At 44.9% G+C, this 18196-nt stretch overlaps 1 protein-coding gene across 4 annotated transcripts in view; it reads left to right on the top strand.

Moving 5' to 3' along the window:
• Positions 1 to 18196, top strand: part of Ptprm (protein tyrosine phosphatase receptor type M) — a 677957-nt gene that overhangs the window by 590289 nt on the left and 69472 nt on the right. For all 4 annotated transcript variants that reach the window (XM_027397791.2, XM_027397790.2, XM_027397789.2 and 1 more), the window contains 2 exons: positions 12402 to 12478; positions 14545 to 14581. In XM_027397791.2, coding sequence (XP_027253592.1) covers positions 12402 to 12478; positions 14545 to 14581 — 114 coding nt within the window. The remainder of the gene's footprint in view (positions 1 to 12401; positions 12479 to 14544; positions 14582 to 18196) is intronic.

Raw genomic sequence — 18196 nt, 5'->3', positions numbered from 1 at the left:
AAAAGGGCTAGGATTATATCTCAGAAATTCCCAGCGCCCGAGAAACTTCGCACCACCATCCATAATGCCTCAGACAGCTTTTAAATCGAGCCCAACCTCATTAATGTTCTGTAACCATGCCGAGACGAATAGATTGATGAGCCTCCTTCTCCCAGGGCTCAGACCATCCATCCTCTGCATTCAACTGCTCCAAGTCATATAGGATGGCATCAAGGTGCTGATGGGCCCACTGTGGTCACCTAAGAGAACCCAGGCTATTTATGAAGGAGCAGAAACTAACAAGAGCATGAGGCTGAGCCTGGGAGTACCTCACTCATCACGTCGTGTTACCTAGAAAAGAACAGACTTGGAGGGCACAGGAATTCCAAGGGAGTCGTGTATTTGTTTTATTGATTGTGAAAGTACAGCTAAATTCTGCTTGCCTGCCTGAACATCCCTTGGCGTGACAGTACAGCTTCTATGGTAGTGATGCCCCAGGCATTTCCTGTGCTTTTGGAAACCTCATTCATTCAAGCCACAGGTTACTCGGCACTTGCTGTATCGCTGTTATGACTGGGAAACTGAATTAACTTTTGTTTCATTGTCATTATTTTGAATTTGAATACAGGTGAGACTAGTGGCTATCACATTGGACAGTTGTCTTGGTTATGTTTCTATTGCCTTGATAAAAATCCATGACCAAGGCAACTTATAAAAGAAAATGTTTAATTTGGGGCTCACTGTTCAAGAGGGCTAGAGTCTGTGATCATCATGGCAGGGAGCATGGCAGCAGGCGAGCAGGCATGGTGCTGGAGCAGTAGCTGAGAACTTTTAATCCTTATCATTAAGTAGATGGGGGGAGACTGGGATGGTATGAGCTCAACCCCCAGTGATACACCTTCTCCATCAAGGCCACACCTCGTAATCCTCCCCAAACAGTTCCAGCAACTGGGGCCCAGGAATTCAAACAATCTCATTCAAACCACCACAACAATACAGATTGTTGATATGTTTTATACAGACAAAAGAGTAGGGCTTACACAGAACACAAAAGGTTCCAGCCAAGCCTTGTCTTCCGTTTGGATACAAATCAAACTACTGGCTTCCCAAGCACATCAATGTTGCATCTTTGTGCTCCGTTGGCAGGCTTTGAAAACCCACCATGGTTGCTTGGAGCTTCATGGCTGTGTCACTGTCATTTATGAGCAGGAAATGTGCCCCGAGGTTTAGAGTCTGACTTCCCCTTGGTGAAGTGAGTTGGCAGTCTGGGACACTTGAACAGTAGTGAACACCGGCGTTGCAGAGATCCAAACATCAGCTGTAGTTCCTGCTGCAGGACAGAGCCAGCAAACAGAGGACAGATGACTATGATTATGTTTGACTCTGGCCGTAGAGGCTCACAGAAGGAAAACAGGTCATCTTGACCAACATGGGCCCTCCATTTATGGTCTCTGAGAACCCCTAAGGTCTTGCCAAGAGCTTCTTCCCTTCATATTAAAGTCCAAAGAGGCTCAAGAAGCTAAAAATGAGGCATTCTTTCACACACTAAGTGACAGGGTTCTTGTCTTGCCCTCAATGTGATGTCATCTGTGTATCCTTGTTCTGGAAATTCCAAAGACCATGCAGTGTTAAAGGGAGTTTTCTGCCTCCCTGGAGATTTATATAAATGAGATGCCTGCCTCACAGAGCCAAGGCACTGAGGACAGGCCCTCCTCCTCTTGGTGTGAGGAATTATGGGATTCGGTGCACATATCAGAGATTCTCAGCCGTGCTTTCCAAAGAACATTAAATAAAAGCTTGTAATGATCACATTCATTGTTTCACAACAGTGTTTGCATATAAAATGCTGTTAATGGCACTTCAAAACTGTTTATTGGCTTTGCTCTTAAGTAAGTTAAACTTTTCCTTTATTTACACTATAAATTTGCTGAGCTGGCCCTTTCCAAATCGAAGCTAGCATTCCTTCCGCCATTACCGAACCACCACTACACACAGACGAAACCCTTCTAATCCTCTCATCGGTTCCCAGTTATAATTAGCTCCAAGCGAAGGCAAACACCAAATCTCCCAGCTAACGAGGCAGCCCCTTGCAGCTGCTCCCCATTATGGGGGAGTGGTGGTGAAGAGAACGAGCCAGAATCCACGGGCACAGAGTTCCTAGGCAGATTCTCTCTCTTTTTGGCCATTTATCCAACAAATACATATTTAACTACCATGTGCCTGGTCCTGAGCCAAGCTGAAATCCGCCCCTCCACATACATTTTCCTGTGTGCTTCATATAAACCAGACACTGTTGCAGATGTCACAGAGTGAGCAGGGTACCACATAGACTGGGATGGCCATGGGGCTACAGAGCAGACCGAGCAGTCACTAAACGTGACACAGAGCGAGCAGTGCAGCAAAGAGACACTTAGGGTGAGAAAGCAGCACACGGAGGACCACGGTGTCCAGTGTGACTCTCAGTTTGTAGAATGTGGTCCAGGAGGACCCTCCTGGGAGAGCATAACACAAGCCAGAAGAAGGCAGTGGCTACAAGGTGAGAACAGGAGGCCAGTGTTTCCAGGGCCCAAAGGTGGGAGGGAAATTTCAGGCATGAGACGCTGTCACCACAGTGACAAACGCTGACCTGACAGTCCCAGGGCAGAAGCTGACGGAGCTGCAGAACTCGGGCAAAGACGAACGTGAAGGAGAGCCAAGCAGTGGGCTTGCTTGCCGCGGGCGGTAACATGGGAAGCTAGGGAGTGTAGTTTGGGACATTTTGTAGCATTCAAATGAGCCGTTGATGGACAGTTAAAAGGACTGCTCTGAAAATGGTAAGAAAGGGGCCTGGTGCCAAAAAACGAGTTAGTGACTCACAGGGCAGGCAGACAGCATCTGAAAGGAAGAGAGGGGCACAGTGACAGTCTGTGGAGGAGCACAGGGCACAGTGACAGTCTGTGGAGGAGCACAGGGCACAGTGACAGTCTGTGGAGGAGCACAGGGCACATGGAGGAGTCTCCAGAACCCACCCAGGGGACGGGAGGCTGTCATAGTGTGCCATGCTGAGCATACATATGGAGTCTGGGTGATGCTGGAGCCCTGGTGAGAGATCCAGTTCAGTAAGGGCTGGCCTGGTGCTGATGGTGGCAGCAAGCAAGTCCTCCTAAGAAAGGGTTTGCCCCCTGCTGGAGCCAGCCCTGCTTTCCCAGCGAATATACTAATCAGTGGCTAAGAGGAGGCTGCTTGACCTGTCTTTCCCTCCAGACTGCTTTAACCAGAAACCCAATTTTGTTGGCCCAGGTTGAAGACTTTTTCTCAGAGGATTTTTATATTGGAGCCAAGTTCTTCTCTCTCTAATTGAGCAACTCCAGCAGATCTGTGAAGACCATTTACAGTTGTCATCCTCTGGCTGAGCTGTGAAAACCAGGGCAGAGGGAGGGAAGAGAGGATGTGTTTCACTAGATGAGAAGGAACTGGAATACAGGATCCTTTAGCCCTGAATTCCACTGGACAGTCAAACAGTGCGCATTGAGGCAGCATGTTTGGGAAGACACAGGGTAAAACTCAGAAAGGCCAAGAACCAGAGTCAGGGATCCCCGGAAGCTTTGTGAGCAGTACAGAGTGAGAATGGCAGAGAAGTTGAGTGGAGAAGCCACAGACAAGGCAAGGCCCTGGTCAACCAATAGCAAGAGGGGCATCTTCATACAGAGAACACTGCAGTGAGACCCAGCCTTTCCTCCTCTGCCTGGTGCGAGCCTGTGTCTGAGGGAGATAAGTGGAAATAGCAATGAGTAGCATGCTAGACACCCCTCACTCGGCCCCTGTCACAGGCTGTACCTCACTCTGGGTGCAGCAGAGTCCTTGACTGGATGGAACCACAGAAGGAGCAAAGCCATGGCTTCACAGAAATCACTGAGAATTAAAGTAATTCCATGTTGACTCTCAGAGGCCAGATGTTACTTAAGTCACTGTGATTCTGGTTCAATATTTAACTTAACTATGTCATTGATATTTAGCAGAGAGAGAGAGAGAGAGAGACAGAGAGAGAGAGAGAGACAGAGAGAGAGAGACAGAGAGAGAGAGAGAGAGAGTGAGAGAGAGAGAGAGAGAGAGAGATTTGGTTAGAGATGAAAGCTTGTAAATTTCTGGCTCTTTTTCTGCCACTGGGAGAATATCTGATCACAGGTAGTTAGGATTGTAAAGCCATTACCGATATTGTTCTGTATAATAGGAGGGTGTGAAAGCATTTGTAGCTACTTGGGAATATTTTTAAATAATGTTATTTGATAAAAAGGTATGAATAACATGTTTGGAGAATTTGGGTTAAAGACCTGTTTTACTTGTTTAGTATTTTTTTTCCTTAGGCCTGCAACAGTTTTCTGGAGTTTTTTCTTTCCATTGATACATAATAATTCTACATACCAATAGCAGTACAATAGACTATCCAGTCCATGCACACATGACATGGGGAAATTACCCTTCCTCATCCTTAAATGTTTATCATGGAACTTTGAATCCATCTCTCCCAGTTCTTGGCAAACTGTGGGATAAATTGTTGGGAGTGACCATTGCCACTGCCATGCTGTAGAACATGAGTACTGACTCCCCTTCTTAGCTGTGTCTTGGCACGATGCCCTTTTCCCCCACCCCCTTTCCTTCCTGACGACACGGTCCAACCTGCTCCAACACAGCACAGCACACCTGCCATGCACAAGCACACACAAACATGGAAAGCACAGGCTGATGGTAACGATACATGGTAGTTTTTATAACCAGGTCTTCACGTGCCAGTTTCCTACTCAAAAATATCAGTAGCCCAAGTGAGAAAGGGTACATTCAAGGAAAGAACTGATCACCCCAAAACCTGGATGGAATGTGGGGTCCGATGGGAGTCACATGCAGAGATATATAGACGGACAGGTGGCTGGCGGGTGGATAGCCATGTACTCAAATGGGGACAGATTTAAAGAAGGGATCAAGAATGAGATGGATGTTGTGAGTTTTATTGGAAGCTGGAATGTGTAGTTTGGGGACCTTTTGAATCGTTTGCCCCGTGTCCTCCGGCTAAAGTTTTGGGGGATAATGGTGTTTGTACAGACTGCATTTCAGAAAGCAGCTAAGTGTGTTAATCTCACAATGGAGAACACTGAGCTGTGATTATAATGTAAACATTACTTGTGTTTTGGTTGTGTTCCAGGCATGCGTGGAAAATAACTTCTTTTTCTCTAATTAAAAAAGCAATACATATACATTAAAGAAAATATGTACAGTAAAGTTGAGGAAAAGGACCAGAGCAGTGTCTTCCTAATTGAAATCCTGCTAACATTTGCTTAAGTTTACCCTGGGTTTTTCTTCCCAAGCCAGGAAGTTATTTGCTTTGTTTTGTTTTTTTTTAATTTTTTCATTTCTGTTGGTTTTGTTTTCTAATAAAAAATAGTCAGCATATTTTTTTCTGACTGTAAAGACAATATAAAACATGTAGACAGCTGCAGTATATAAAGTCACATCAAATCTCAGCCTCAGAGAAATGCCCTCCTTCTGATGGCTGCACTATGTGTAGTCATACGCACACAGCCTCCACACTGTATGCAGGAAAAGTCTCAAGTCCCTTTCGTAGGGCAGGGTATATTGGTATATAAACTAGGGACAACTACTAACAGTGACAATTTAAATAATCTCTGGCCCACTGATCATACTTAGCAAGGTATATATGCTGGATGAAGAGATGTTTCAGTGTGTTGTTTACTGAATAATCACAGGAAAAGAAATATATACTGATTCAACACAAACATACCTTTATAATATTTTCAATTTGGCTGCACTCATGGCTGTGGACTGAACAGATAAGGAGGCCGAACTATACACACACATGCATTTGATATACTGGCTTGTGACCTGCTCTTCTCTACTCTGCCACAATAACCTTCCCAGGTAGATAAACTAAAGCCAGAGCAATCCCTTTAGTGACTGTATTAACAGACCTTTGCTGATGTGATCCACAGTGGCTCAGTTCACTGTGGATGTCACTGAATGATTAAGGCAGTGACAAAAAAGAAAAAAAAAAAACTGTGTTTTAGAAAAGGTGCTGTCAGCATAGATCTGACAGAGAGTCAAAGACGACATAGGCCAAGTGACAAACAATCTGGCTATGCCATGTACAGTCCTAAAACTGACTGCTAGCTTTTACTCACTTGCATGTAGCTGACACTTCTGAACACGTGGTTTATATGAACTCACTGAATCCTCACACAGTAACAGGTTGGCAGTATCGCTACTCCCATTTTTCAATAGGGGAAATCAAGGCACTAATTAAGTTCACTCATTCATGGTCACACAACCAGAAAGGGGCAGAACTGGCTTCCCTCTAGGATTCCGGCTCCAGAGCCTGGGATCTTAAGATCTGTGGTCCATGACACAGAATGAAAAGAAGCTACTGAGTAGCTTCCCCAGGGGTTTGGATGTGGCAGCTGATGAGTGTGACTCAGACCTTTTCCTCTTTCCCTTTAAAATTAGCCCCTGTTCCAGAGATTGGCGGCTTGGAGTCATTAGTTCACCCAGCTTGGCTGTTCTCTAAGCCTGTTCTCGGTGATCTGAGCTGTATTATGCAACTTCTGCCAGATGGTTGCTTTCATTCACACAAAAGAGGTGATTCTTCTTCGTGGTAGGAAGTGTTAGAGGAAGTAACTTGGTTCCCAGCTGATGGTTCTGGGGCAGTGATCAGATCCTGAAGACTCGAGCATAATCGATGGATAGATAGAACCCTTGATGGAGTCACAACAGGCTGACATTATTGGGAAGGGGTGAAAGCTAGGAGATGGAGCCCTGTAGAGTAAGTCGGTCACTGTGGGTATTGCCTTTGGTCTGTTTCTTGCCCTGGGCCTTTCTCATATTCCTGTCTGCTCTGGTTCACCACACACTCCCTGGCTCGGGTGAACTAAGGCCTCTGAAGCTCTAGAACTTGGCCCGTTGAGTTGCTCTTCCTTCAAGGCATTCTGGTCTCAGCAACGAAAATCTGACTGACACAGGAATGAATAGGGCCATGCTACGGAAACTAATATGTACAACTGTTCTTAATGTCCCTAACACTCTTGTGAGAGGAAACCATGTCACCTTCTCCTTGCTGAAGCTCATTAGAGTCAAAGTTGTCTGAGTCCATGGTTGAGGTCAGGGTCATCATGCTGGGATTCTGAAGACTCTGATGTTTTCATTCTACACAAAATAAGAACATGAAAGAGCTTTGGAATAACCAGGAGAAAAGAACTCACACTGGGGTAGATACTTAGGCTGTCATTAATAATGTTACTCAACCAGCTGGGACCTCCAGAAAAACTAAGTACTTGAAGTACTGTCAGTATCACTTTCATGGCTAATAACTGTTAACCCCAAATCCCATTGGGTTTCCCAAATTTTATACATGAACAATAGAGTTCTCCAAACTACTTTCTCCATTCAACAATCATACCCAGATCCTGATCCTAGAAGGCCCAGCTGACAGGGAGTGTTCATGGGTGCTTAGCATGTCTTTGGTTCTTTATTCTGGATGATTCTTGTATTTGTTACATGCTAGAAATGTCTAGTAGGCATTTTCTTATAAAGATTTGATATGGCTTTTTTAACAGGAGATTCTTGGCCCAGCAGGTCCAGACACCCTTGAGCCCCAAAATAAACACACAGAGACATATTAATTATTAAATTGTTGACCAATGACTAGGGCTTCTTATTGGCTAGCTCTGTCTTAATTTTAATCCATTTCTACAATTCTAAGTATTTCCACATGGTCTTGGCTTACCGGAGGATGTCCAGATCTGTTACTTCTTTTGGCAGCTGCATTGTGACCTCGTGCACCTATGTTTCCCAAAAATTATCCTCATCTCCTAGCATTGCCTATAGTTCCTGCCTGGCCAATTAGCCAATCAGTGATCTATTAATCACCCAATAAGAGAAACATATATACACAGAGGGACAACCCCACCAGATAACTGAGTTTCCTAAAAGAATAGTTATGATGTATTCATTCATTCGACTCAAAAAACAATTGGCAATGCATCCTACTTATTTGTTCCCGTCAGCCAATGTTGATTTTGTGGTTCACTGACTACTAGACTTCAAGGAAGAAGCTGGAAGCCACAGCATCTGAGCTGAGCCCTTCTTAATTACCACAGCAGCAGTGGACAGAGGCTTTGGACCCAGAAGGGTCCCTCGCATCCCCCCTTTCAGTGGCTCCATGTGGATGGTGGATACTTCCTGTTGTTGTATTGCTATTGAGGAAAGATGCTTTTGCACAAGCCTACAGAAGGATGGGGGAGTAACCTTCTTCCTTTCTGGCTACTGTGATAAAAATACCCTGAGAAAAGCAAGTTGGTAGAAAAGGAGTTTAGTTTTAGTCCACAGTCCTGAGTCACCATACGTCTCTGTGGAGAAATCAAGACAGGAAGAAGTGATGCAGCCAGTCACATCTACAGTCAAAGGCAGAGAGACTATGAACAAATGCATGCTTGGCTCTTTTTCTCCAATTTCACAGAGTCCAAGACTCCAACCCAGGGGAATGGTGGCACCCACCCCAATGAATGGTGACACCTACTCTCAGCTAGGTCTTCCCATATGAATTAGCATCACATGCTCACAGGCCAGCCTGATGTTGACAGTCCCACTTGGAGACATTTGGCCATTCTAATTGGTGTCAGGTTGACAATTAGAACCAACTAGTATGGTCACCAAGAAACATAGTCACCTTGCTTTGCCTCCCTGTGCTCTCTATAGACTGACTCCTATAGCCCATTCTCACTCATACTAATATAGAGCCAGTTCACAACGTCACTAGGTACCATATCCATGGAGTCAACCAATGTCACCTTGAAAATCTTTGAGGAAATGTGTTTTACTGAATTGGTGCTGATTTCCTGTCATTATTCCCTAAACAATATGGGAGAACAACTATTTACCTCACATTTCCATCACACCCCATAGAGATAATTCAAAGTATGCAGGGGAGTTTGCATAGGTTACATGCAAAGAGTATGACATCTTATAGAAAGAATATAAGTATCCATAGATTTGGGTATTTACACAGTTCTGAGACAAAGTCTAAACATACACCAGGGAACAATTGTATCTTCCTGGCAGGTAGGTTCAATTGTCACTGCTCACACTTGTTTTAACACTGAAAAGAGAATACTTCATAACCCCTTTCTAATTCTTAGACATTTCTAGCAAATGGACATCAATTATGTATGACCGCTCCATTAGCACGCTAGATAGACTCCTTGCCACCACTGCGTATACATCACTAGAGAAAGGGAGCAAGCCTATGTCAGTAAGATCTTTCCAGCTAAGGGCTTTTAAGACTGGAAGTCCTTGAGTGTCCTTACCATCCTTGAAGGTGCTGTTTCCACGGAGATCAGGGTTATAGCAGAGGATGGAGGAAGGGTGGACTACTGAGTGTGTTTGTATTTTCTCTTAGTTGGGTGGACTACTGCATACAGCATCACATTTGCCTTCTTCCGCTGTTGACAACCGTCACCACTATCTATCTCCAGGATTCTTTTCAGCTTGCAAATGCGAAACTCTGCATGGAGTTTCTAAACAGTTCTCCCTTCCTCCCTCAGCCCAACCACAAATAATGTCCATTCTGTTCCTTTGTGTAGTTCCCTGCCATGGAACCTCATGAGCAGAGTCCCGTAGTATTTGCCCTTTATTTTGTATCTTGTGTGTTTCCCATAGCATATCTTCAGAGTGGACTCCTTAGCATATTGTTGACAAAAAATGTAAAACCATTTTCTTAGTCCACATAAGCATGGGTAGGCAAAGAGGGTAGAGAAAGGAACTAAGATGTTTATCCCCAAATGGGCTCAGCTGAGACAGCAGTGACTACATCCTATGGAGTGTGGGAGCCCTGAAGCTTGTGCATGGTCACTGACACCTGTCAACTAACTATACATGGAAAATAACTTGAGGGCCGTGGCATTTAGGAAGGTTGAGTACCATTGTTCTGGATTCTTCTCTGGCTTGTGTAGCCCAGTTTGTGACCACATCCCAGATTAGCAATGAGGTCTGACTCACTTTGAGGCTCTGACATGAAATACATGTCTAATGTTACTGAAGAGTCAGGGGCGGGGGTAGGCTTCATCAAGGATGGAATTAGAAAACCCATACAGATTATGCCCACCAGTGACAGCAAAAGAAAATTTTCATCCCACGGGACCTGAGGTAAAATCCTGACTTTTGCCCATTAGTCTGCCAAGTGGAGGAGCAGATTCAAGTCAGCCCCTGGCCAAATATGAAGACACCTGATGGTCCACCCCTGCAGCTCTCTTGTCTCCTGCCTTACATTGCATACTTCTTTCTCACTCACCAAACTTGATTGGGTGCCGTGAGCCTCAGAGGATGGGGATGGCAGCTGGTGAGGGTCTCACTCTTCCAAGTGATAGTGATGGGAGTTTGTCAAATCCCTCCTCATGCCACCCCACCCTTCAGTGACCACAGAGCTTCCTTTCAGGGAGCTGGCCCTGATCCATGCTCAATACTGGGTTTCAGAGAGGGCTCACATGGAAAGGGACTCACTCTTTGGCCAAACTTTTTTTTTCAGTGCCTAGGTTTGAATCCAGGCAAGCTCCCCGGAACTCAGCCAAACCCTTAGAGGTGGTATAAAAAAGATGTGTTTTTCAAAAATAATGTTTGTATTTTGTTTATTCAGAAAATATTTTGGTGGTACATTTTGTGTCTCTGGTACAAAACTAGTGATGGGGGTTGAGGACCATGAGACTTCTGGAGGGTTTTGTTTTGGTTTGGTTTGGTTTGTTTTTTTGTTTTTTTTTTTTGTTTGTTTTGTTTTGGTTTTTTCAAAAGATAGATGTTCAGGGAAGTAGCTGAGATAACAAATAGTATTTGTACAGATGATTTTCCATTCAGAAAATAATGTAACTATACCTGTTAATACAATTACATCCCCATAGGTTGCTTCCTGTTTGTTAGGGTTAGTGCTTGATAATATTTGTTCTCCTTTAGTCTTGAAACAGCCAAGTTCCTGACAGTTTCTTCCAGTCCCTTCTCCAGAGGAGGCAAAGGCTGGTTTTCTGGGAAAACCAGAAAACTACAGAGAGGGCCAGGTCTTTGTGCCGGGTACTCTCACATCACCTTAACAACAGACTAGCGTTGTCTGGAAAGAAAGAACCTCATTGACTAAATGCCCGACCAGATTTACCTGCGGGCAAGCCTGTGGTCTGTTTCTTATTGATTATTGATGTGGGAGAGCCCAGCTCACTGTAGGAAACCCTGCACTGCGTTATCTTGATTGACAGTTGATATGTGAGGGACCAGCCCTTTGTGGGTGGTGTCACTCTGGGTTGGTGGTCCTGGGTTCTATAAGAAAGCAGGCTGAGGAAGCCTTGAGGAGCAAGCCAGTAAGCAGCACCATCCATGGTCTCTGTAACAGCTCCTGCTCCAGGTTCCTGCCTTGAGTTCCTGTCCTGACTTCCTTCAGTGATGGAGTGTGACCTGAGAGTTGTAAGCTGAAATTAAACTCTTTCTTCCCCAAGTTGCTTTTGGTCATGGTCTTTCTCACACAGCAGCAAAAACCTTATCTAGGACAGAGTTCTTCCAAACTTCCTAGAAGGCTGGGCTAAGGATTGGTAGCCGTTATCTTTCAAGGAGGACTTTATAGGCAACCTTCAGCATCTGAAGCCTTGTATGTGATTTAGTGAAGCTGTTCAAACTTCCAAAAAGCAACTCTTATGGGTTAAGTATGAATCTCCAGCTTTTACAATATTGTATGTATTTCAGTGATCAAAAAAAAAATAGATTTATTCTTAAAAATATCTATAGATCCCAACCTTAATAACAAAATGGGAAGTTTAGAAGGCACGTGATACTTATTGTTTATCTTGTTAGTGGACTGTCTGTAACTGTGACAAAATACTTGAGATTAGAGAACTTTAAAAAGAAGAAAGTTTGCCTGGGCTCCCATTTTCAGGGTTCCAGCTCATTAAGCATTCGCCTCATCTCCGGGGGGGGGGGGGGGGCACTAGTTCCCAGTAATACTGCAGGCTTGGTGCTAAGCCTTCCAAGGAAGTCAAATTCCAAACTGCAGCCAGCCATCTTTAAAGCAGATCCCTGCATGGGGAGGAGCTGTGTGCCACACAGAAGCTCTGAGTCTGAGGTCAGCCTTGGGGGTCTGTAGCGGAATTATAACAGGATATTGAATAAGAATGATAGTGGTATTTTATTGTGGAATATTACTTACCTCAAAAACCCAGGTTAGTCTCGGCAGCCTTTCGAGACCCGGCCTGAACCCCAAAAGAGTTGGAGCACCTCTCCTCCTCACTCTTTATCCTACCCCTCTACATACCTGTGACCCGCCCAAACAGGTGTGGTCAGCAGTACAGGTATCCAGGATCTCTCCCTACAGGGGTCACCTCCATTCATGGCTGTTCTGTTTCCTTTTACAGATGACCACTCAAGGGTAAGGCTGCAGATGCTGGAAGGTGACAACAACTCCGACTATATCAACGGCAATTACATCGATGTATGTATTTAAAAACTGTCAGTAAGCCCAGACGCTCTGACACATGCATGCCACACCCCACTGATGCAGTTAGTAGATGGGCATCAGTGACCAGCCACAAGCTTCAGGGCTCCCACACTCCACAGGATGCAGTCAGTGCTGTTTCAGCTGAGCCCATTTGGAGATAAACATCTTAGTCCCTTTCTCTACCCTCTCTGCCTACCCATGCTTTTGTGGACTAAGAAAATGTTTTTACATTTTTGTCAACAACTTTTTAAAAAATGCTTGCATATTAATGGGACAAAAACCGTCTAATTCCTAGTGCAGATGATTTGCAGGCTCTTGTCATCGAGGTACTTTTAACTTGCCTTCAAAGTCATCCACAGCTGCTCACCAGGACTTCCAAGACAAGCAAGGCATGTCATTAAATATGCAAGCTGTTTAATTATTGAAGATGGCTGCCTTACTCATTCTGCATCATGTTAACTTAATGTCTTACATTAGGATAAATTCTTTAAGAGACAGCTTGTTTTCAGTTGAAGGAATGAATGAAATCAGGAGTAGAAAATCCAGGGTGCCCTGTGGCGCCCTGCAAGGCTCAGACCCCCACCAACAGATTCAACAGATGCCTCCGCATTCCCAGGCGTGGGCGGTGCTAGGCCAGGTTTTCAATCCTTTAGCACTTCCAGGGTCTGCTCTTACCCATATGCGTGTTAAGCTTCCCTAATCCCCGCATCCAAAATTCTCCAAAGTCCAAACTTTTCCAGTACTGACACAAGGCCACACAACTGGAAAATTGCACCCCACCTCATGTGACAAACTGCAGTCAATGCACAATACAAAGCTTAGTGTCACCAATGACAAAGGGCCCCCTGCACCTTCAGCCATAGCGCTGCAACATAGTTTCCCACAGAGTTAAATTACTATACAGATTGCCTTTAGGCTATGTGGATAAGGGCTACATGAGACACAAATGACTTTTGTGTTTAGACTCCATTCCCAAAGTGTCTCCTTCTATTCCCACTCACATCAATCATTAATCAAGAAAATGCCCTACAGACTTGCCTACAAGGCTGGTCTTTTAGAGGCTTTTTTTTTTTTTTCAATTCAGATTCCACTTCTCAGATATGTCTAGGTTTGTATCAAGTTGATAAGCCAACCAGTGCAGGATTTTAATGGCATCTCCAGCTGATAAGTAATACAGATGAGGACTGAAAATTGACAGAGGTGGTCAGTAACACGGGCACGCCTGAGACAGTGTGGGCTAGCTCAGTTCATCAGACATGTCCCTCCTGTCTGCTGGACACCTTCTAAGGCAATAGACTTGCAGAATCACCATTCTTTTAGTGGGACCAACTGCTAACAAATGAGCAATTCTCTAAAGAATTCTACGTAATATTGGTCTCAGCTCCCGCTTTTGAGATGTGGGACGAGTCAGTGTGTTACCGAGTTGCTGCCTTTCTTATTCATTGCTGTTGACTCAAGAGCAAAAGTAATCTAACCGAGAGGCATTTAAGGTACCTGAGAAATCTGTATTTTCTCTCCATTTTTTTCTGTTTTCCGGTTATCTTTGAGAACAATATTTAGGGTAATCTCCAGGGACAGAAATGTATTAAGGTCCGCGATGATGCATTATCTTACTAGAAGTAATTCTCTTTGAATTGACTTTATCTTTCCCAGATACTTCTCCTATGATACCTTTGCCTCCCCTTTTCTGGCTCCCCAGTTTAATCTTCCCTGCTTCCTATAGGGTCATGATTAAAAGAAGGGGTCTTATGTAAACTCTGCTTCTTTAAACTCCTGGCCCTTGCTGTGAGTAGTGTTTGAGAACGGCTCTGAGCGTTGATATTGATGGAACTGTCTACATCGATAGAACAGAGTATGTGTTCAGTCCTTGGCACGTTGCCAATGACATCCCAAATGCAAACAAGCTTCTATTGCATGTGCCCAACCGTTCACACACTGAGCCATCAAGTGATGCCGTGGTTGGTCTCTGGATGCAGAGTTGTTTCCACAGACCAGTGTATGACGTCTCTGCCACCCATTGGCTTTAAACTTATCAGATATTCTTTCTCATTTGTTTTTAGGGTTATCACCGACCCAATCATTATATTGCAACCCAGGGTAAGTTTATTTCAGCTCTTATACCTGTCTTTTGTTGCTTGCTAGTTTCCATCACTTCAGACGTAACGCCCTCATGAAAATATTTCACATACAAATATATCGTGTCCCTAGCCATTGACTCGTGTGCCCTTGTGTTCCCAGCAGAACTTCTGAGGCCGTGTTCTCTTATTCAGAACTTCATGTTGAGATCATTAAAGAAATGTGCTCACCAATTCATCACTGAATTCAGTCTAAGTGCTTCTGGAATCAGTCTGAAATCTGCAAGAATATATTCTGTGTTTTCCATGCAGATATGGAGAGAGATGGGGGAGGGAGATGCCATTTAATTAGTAGGTATGGACTTCTGTCAGTGCACAGAACTGTGTGAGTCTCTGCTGGGGAGCCACAGTTGATCCAGTGGTTGGCTTTAGGGGGCAGCTGTGAGGTGGCCTGCATGTGTCTGGGTAGGCACAATGCATGGAATTTCAGGTGCACAGGTGACATGTTAGCAAAATTAGAAATGGGTGGAGCTGTTCAAATGAGACAGCTCCAGGTCAACAGGACTGGGGGATATGTATGATCATAACTGAAGACCTGGTAGCAGGAAACCCCCACTTCCCAGGTGGGATGCTGATGGGAAATGAAAGAAAGCTAGAGGAGATGCTGAGGATGGTCGTCATGGCAACGGCCTTTGCATGCTCCTCTCTGCGGCAGATGGGGAATGGTCATCTAGGAAGGGTTAAGAGACCGAGTTCTGTGTATGGGTCATCCTATAAGATAACTCAGTGAGTGGATATGAGATGAACTGAAGAAGAGATAGAACACAGAGAAGAACCAGCAAGGTTGGAGAATATGTATTTCTTTATCTGCCTTTTAAGTTGATCGTTGGTTTCTGGTTATCTGTGTTAGTTTTACAATCCCACAACAAAAGACTCGCGGCAACCAACTTATAAAGTAAACAGGTTCATTTTTGCTATCTTAGGGTTTTTAGTCTATGACAAACTGTCCCTGTTGCTTGAGGTCTGTGGCCACACACTATGTCATGACAAGTGAAAGACGCGCCTCACCTCAGGCTAGACACAGAAAGGGAAAGGAAGAGAAGAGCTCGGGTCCCAACATCCCTTGATGACCTATGACCGCACATGTTTGGTGCCTTCTAAAGCTTCCACTCACTTCTTCCCCTAGCAGTGCCAGGTTGGGAACTAAGGATCTTTATCGGGGCATCTAAGGACTAAATTGGGGGAGCATTACATCCTAGAAAAAATAGCTGGGAAGTTACCTGTGGGTTCCACATCCACAGATCAACTGACCATGAGCTGGAGATATTTGGGGGAAATTGGGTGCGTCCAGAGCTTTCTGCTGTGTCATCATTCCCCCAAACGATGCAGTATAGCGACAGGGTGCACAGCCTTTGCGCTGCATTGTCATGAATCTCCTGCAGCCATTCAGAGCGTCCGGATGGTATGTGCAAATCACAACACCGGGGGCTGTCAGAGACTTGAGTATCTTCTGATGTCTGCAACCTCAGGGGTTCCTGGCCCCAGACCACCAGGGACAGCTATGATGACTGCACTTGAAATATAGCTACCAAAAACATATACAAGGAACCAGAGTTACCTAAGACTCGGATAAGTAACTACATCTGGCTACTCCCGGTGGTGATGTTGCTGGACAGGGCAGTGTGTGAAAAGCTCTGGGAGGAGACAAGATAAAGATGCCTACAGGGTCTTGCCCTATCTAAAAGGAATGGCTGCACGAAGAACCTGAGGCGCAAACACAGTCCATGCTCTCACGTCACCAACAGGGACTCTGTGTCCAGTTCATGAGAACTGACCCTTGCCTTGTCTCTAAATGCTGTTCCTTCTCTATGACATGAAGTTAGTAACAGCTCCTTCCAGGGTCTCTTAACTAGGCAGATGCACAGTGGGAAGCTGGCACAGGCTAGCCCTACACATGCACACTCCTCCACAGACTGCCCAGTGGGAAGCTGGCACAGGCTAGCCCTACACACACACACTCCTCCACAGAGTACTCAGTGGGAAGTTGGCACAGGCTAGCCTTACACAGTGGGTGCCAGGACCATCAGAAAGCACAGCCTGGTACAGTTTACTGCAGTCAGGCAGGAACAGTGAGTGCTGAATTTAGTCTCAGCACTTTCTGGACCCTGCTGTCCCCAAACTAAACTCATCTGTGCTTTTAGGCACACACTGTTAGTTCTCTGGCATGAATTCTGGTGGCTTTCCAAGTGTTCTGAAGCAGGTGTCACAGCGTCTGATATAATGACATTGGAGATGTTTGGAATTGGCCAATTTTTATAATGCATGTGAAATTTTGGTTGTTAAATGGCCAAATTTCCCATTAGCTTATCTGTCCAGCAGCTAGATTTTGGTGGCCCATGCTTCCATAGATCGCACAAACATCACATAACTAAATCTCTTTGGAATTTTCAAGATTTCTATGATTAAATAGCCAGCTCTACACACTATCTATCCTTCCTTTGGAGATTTTCTTGATTGACTTTCTCTACACCCAAGGGAGATGACTCTCTGAAGAAAATAGCACTAGCAAAACCACTTTGTTCAGAATGAGTTTGAATGACACTTCCCTGCTCGGTAGCCTCCTTAGCCTTCAGATTACCAGGTGGCCAAGAGCAGGATTACCCAGAGGTAGCTGAGGACTGGCAAGTGGATGCCTGACCTTCATGGAGAAGGGCACGCCCGATGCACCGTGGCCAGACCATGGGGTCCTTGTCTCACCAGGGAGTGCACTGTATGACAGCTCCCCACACTGGAGGTATGTGCATTGCTGCCAATGGGAGCTACACCTGTGGATCAGGAGCACACAGAGTCTCCTTTCTAATGTATGCTGCAAGCATCGTGTAACGAGTGACCACAGATGGCAGCAGGAATCTAGTCCTTAGCGTGAGCAGCTTGTATATACTCGCAGGCTACTCAATGCCGCCAATACTCCTCCATTCTAAGAAGACAGCAAAGCAGGCAGCATGGACTAATGAAAGAGGCGAGTTCTCAACCCATCCTTACTCTGTGTCCCTCAGTGATAGTGCTAACATAATGCTGAAAAAAAAATTGACTCAAAGCAAGCCTAGCCTCATGCTCTTACAGCCTATTTAATTACCAAGAAGTTATAATATAGCTTTTCACCGAGTTTCTTTAACACAAAGGACATCTGTCCCCTCATAGCCTTCCCAGACTCCCCAGTATCAATTTTTTTCACCAATATCAGACTTCAACCTTATGATAATGGTGGCATTTCTGAAGATTGAAGGGAATCAAATTCAAACTAGGTCTGTTTGGGGTTTGTTTTATTTTGTTTTGGGGTGGGGGTTGTTTGTTATTCTCAGTGAGGTATTCCTGCCCAGCCGGTGCTAATTCTTTTCTGTCTACACTGATGGTCCAGTATGGGCATCATCACATCTGAATGCTACATCCATTCAGTTGTCACATGTAAGATTCATGACCCAGCAAATCAGGATGATAGGAGAGGAAGTGGTATCTGTCGCTGCACACTTAGAGCCACAAACAGGGCATTTCAAACACGTGGCTCACAGCAAGGGGCAAGCAAAAGAGTGTGCCTGTGGCTAGGCTAGCTCAGAAATGATCATGGTTCACAATCACA

Source organism: Cricetulus griseus, chromosome 2 (assembly GCF_003668045.3).
Source record: "Cricetulus griseus strain 17A/GY chromosome 2, alternate assembly CriGri-PICRH-1.0, whole genome shotgun sequence".
Classification (NCBI taxonomy): domain Eukaryota; kingdom Metazoa; phylum Chordata; class Mammalia; order Rodentia; family Cricetidae; genus Cricetulus; species Cricetulus griseus.
Note: the sequence above shows the minus strand (reverse complement) of the source record. Positions and strands in the feature narration are given on the sequence as shown.